Here is a 3,593-nt window from a genome sequence, read left to right as displayed (position 1 = left end):
CCTCGACCAATGCTAGTTGTTGAAGGCGCTCCGAGGATGTTTGCACCTGTGCGGCGTCTAGGTACGCCTGTGGCCGCCGAGCCCTTTCTCAATGGCACCAGTTCCAACTATGTAGAGGAGATGTACTATGCGTGGCTGGAGAATCCCAGTTGCGTGCACAAGTCGTGGGATATTTTCTTCAGGAATGCCAATGCTGGTGCACCGCCCGGGGCAGCCTATCAGAGTCCTCCCTCACTGGGGAGTGGGACTGTTCAGGGAGCGGTCAATTACGCCCAGGCTCTCGTGGGGACACAACCCAATGTGGAGAAGCTGGTGAAGGATCACCTAGCAGTACAGGCACTTATACGGGCATACCAGATACGTGGCCACCACATTGCAAGGCTGGACCCCCTGGGCATCGGCTCTGTAGACTTTGTAGATCTACAGAATATCGGTAATTTTGGACTGGAAGAGTCGGACTTGGACACAATGTTCCGGCTGCCCAGAACAACATTTATTGGTGGCAGTGAGCGTGCTTTGCCCCTCAGGGAGATCGTGGGGCGCCTCGAGAATGCGTATTGCCAGCATATTGGAGTAGAGTTCATGTTTATCAATGACTTGGTGCAGTGCCAATGGATCAGACAGAAGTTCGAGACTCCGGGGGTTATGCAGTTTGTCCCAGAAGAGAAGAGGCGACTCTTGGCAAGAACGATCCGGTCCACCAGATTCGAGGAGTTCCTCCAGAGAAAGTGGTCATCGGAGAAGCGCTTTGGTCTGGAAGGGTGTGAATCACTGATCCCAGCCCTAAAAACCATTATTGACAAGTCCAGTGAGAATGGAGTAGAGAGCATCATCATGGGCATGCCACACAGAGGCAGGCTGAACGTGTTGGCCAATCTTATCCGCATGGATTTGGATCAGATTTTCTGTCAGTTTGACTCCAACCTGGAGGCTGCAGACGAGGGTTCCGGTGACGTTAAATATCACCTGGGGATGCACCTTAAGAGGATAAACAAGGCCACGGACAGAGACATAACGCTGACGCTCATGGCTAATCCCTCCCATCTGGAAGCCGTGGATCCCATTGTACAAGGAAAGACCAAGGCTGAGCAGTTCTACCGTGGCGACACGGAGGGAAAGAAGGTCATGTCCATTCTGCTCCACGGTGACGCTGCGTTCGCAGGCCAGGGTATAGTTTATGAGACATTCCACCTGTCTGACCTGCCCTCCTACACCACTCATGGCACCATACATGTGGTGGTCAACAACCAGATTGGCTTCACCACAGACCCACGGGTGGCACGTTCGTCTCCTTACCCTACGGATGTCGCTCGGGTGGTCAACGCTCCCATCTTCCATGTCAATGCGGATGATCCAGAGGCCGTGATGTATGTGTGTCAGGTAGCCGCGGAGTGGAGGAACACCTTCCACAAAGATGTGGTTGTAGATCTGGTTGGCTACAGGCGTAATGGCCACAATGAGATGGATGAGCCTATGTTCACCCAGCCACACATGTATAAGCAGATAAAGAAGCAGAAAGGGGTTCTACAGAAGCTCTCAGAAAAGCTCATCGCTGAAGGGGTCGTCAGTGCAAAGGAATATGAGGAGGAGGTTGCAGAGTATGACAATATCTGCGCAGAGGCTTATGCTCGCTCCAAAGATGAGAAGATCATGCACAGCAACTACTGGCTAGATTCACCCTGGCCTGATTTCTTTGCCAAAGATGGCCAGCCGAAGAGCATGAGCTGCCCCTCCACAGGCATCAGCGAAGAGGACCTCTCCCATATCGGGAATGCTGCTTCCTCTGTCCCGCTTGAAGGATTTACTATACATGCAGGTCTGGCGCGTATCCTGAAGGCGCGTGCAAACATGCTGAGGCAGCGCGTCTGTGACTGGGCTCTTGGGGAGTACATGGCCTTTGGTTCTCTGCTCAAGGAAAGTATCCACGTACGCCTCAGTGGACAGGACGTGGAGAGAGGCACCTTCAGCCATCGACACCACGTTCTTCACGAACAGGACGTTGACAAGCAGACCTGCGTCCCACTGAACCACATCTCCTCCGGGCAAGCTCTTTATACCGTCTGCAACAGCTCCCTGTCAGAATATGGAGTGCTGGGCTTTGAACTGGGCTTCGCGATGGCCAATCCCAATGCTCTGGTTCTGTGGGAAGCTCAGTTCGGGGACTTCCACAACACGGCTCAGTGCATCATTGACCAGTTCATTAGTTCAGGTCAGGCCAAGTGGGTGAGACAGAATGGAATCGTTCTTCTACTTCCCCACGGGATGGAGGGAATGGGCCCAGAGCACTCGTCCGCCCGCCCTGAGAGGTTTCTGCAGATGTGCAGTGATGACCCCGATGTTTCCCCAGACATGTCCGATGAGGACTTTGCTATGCATCAGCTGTGCGATTGTAACTGGATCGTAGTCAACTGCTCCACACCTGCAAACTACTTCCACGTGCTCCGCAGGCAGATTTTGCTGCCCTTCAGGAAGCCACTGATCGTATTCACCCCCAAGTCTCTTTTGCGCCACCCGGAGGCCAAGTCCAGCTTTGACGACATGCTACCAGGCACCGACTTCCAGCGTGTGATACCAGATGCCAGGCCTGCGTCTACCAACTCGGACAAGGTGAGGAGAATTATTTTCTGCACCGGCAAAGTCTACTATGAATTGACGAGCGAACGCAAGAACAGGTGCATGGAGGACACTGTGGCCGTCACTCGCATCGAACAGCTCTCGCCGTTCCCCTTTGATCTGGTGAAAGCCGAGACGGATCGCTTTCCAAACGCAGAGCTGCTGTGGTGCCAGGAGGAGCACAAGAACCACGGCTACTACGACTACGTCAGGCCACGCCTCAGCACCGCCATAGACCACGCCCACCCTGTGCGGTACGCCGGCAGAGGGCCAGCAGCGGCTCCGGCAACTGGAAACAAGCAAACTCACCTGCAGGAGTTGCAGCGTTTCATGGACACGGCGTTCAACCTGGAAGCTTTCTCAGGGAAGCGGTGACACTCCCGCTTTGTTTCCTTTTAATGATTCCCTATACTTAACGGTCCAATTCGGGTCCATTCAACGATTCCTATAGGAGGTACCCAGGTCCGTAACTCCAGAGAGTATACGAATAGAACCAAATGTACCCTTACAGGTCTGTAACTCGGAGAGTGTACACATGGAACCAAATTGACCCTTACAGGTCTGTAACTCGGAGAGTGTATACACATGTGTGGTGCTTTTGGTGGTGCTTGAAATTAAAAGGATTGAGAACCACCGGTATTGTAATTGAATAGCAGACGTGAAGTCCACATGCCAGCTCTGACAGTGTGATAAAACCTGCTTCCGGATCCGTACCCTAGTCCTGTGTCCCTCAACTACGATCCCAGAACTAACGTCATTATTATCATTTTGTGCGCAGTGACTCGAGTCATTTTGTTCTCATTCGCTGTCCAGCGCTTCCAGTTCCACCCTCCTCAGGCAGTTGAGTCGGCCAGAACTGGCCGACTGAACCTCACGTTACCATGCAGGCCTTCCACACGGAGGACAATGACCGATGCGTTTGTTCCCGTTCACGCAATAGACCAAATCCTTTCGAACTAATCCACTCGCGAATGTCAAAA

At 53.0% G+C, this 3,593-nt stretch overlaps 1 protein-coding gene across 1 annotated transcript; it reads left to right on the top strand.

The window, feature by feature from the left end:
- LOC308329756 (2-oxoglutarate dehydrogenase complex component E1-like) lies at positions 1 to 2,988 on the top strand (the record flags this gene model as incomplete). Its single annotated transcript, XM_080784253.1, has 1 exon — positions 1 to 2,988. The coding sequence occupies exon 1, from the start codon at positions 10 to 12 to the stop codon at positions 2,986 to 2,988; it is 2,979 nt and encodes a 992-aa protein (XP_080640379.1). The 5' UTR covers positions 1 to 9.
- Positions 2,989 to 3,593: the final 605 nt, after the last annotated feature.

The sequence above is a fragment of the Protomyctophum bolini genome (assembly GCF_963924005.1).
Source record: "Protomyctophum bolini genome assembly, chromosome: 15".
NCBI classification, from domain to species: domain Eukaryota; kingdom Metazoa; phylum Chordata; class Actinopteri; order Myctophiformes; family Myctophidae; genus Protomyctophum; species Protomyctophum bolini.
This window is presented reverse-complemented; position numbering and strand designations above follow the sequence as displayed.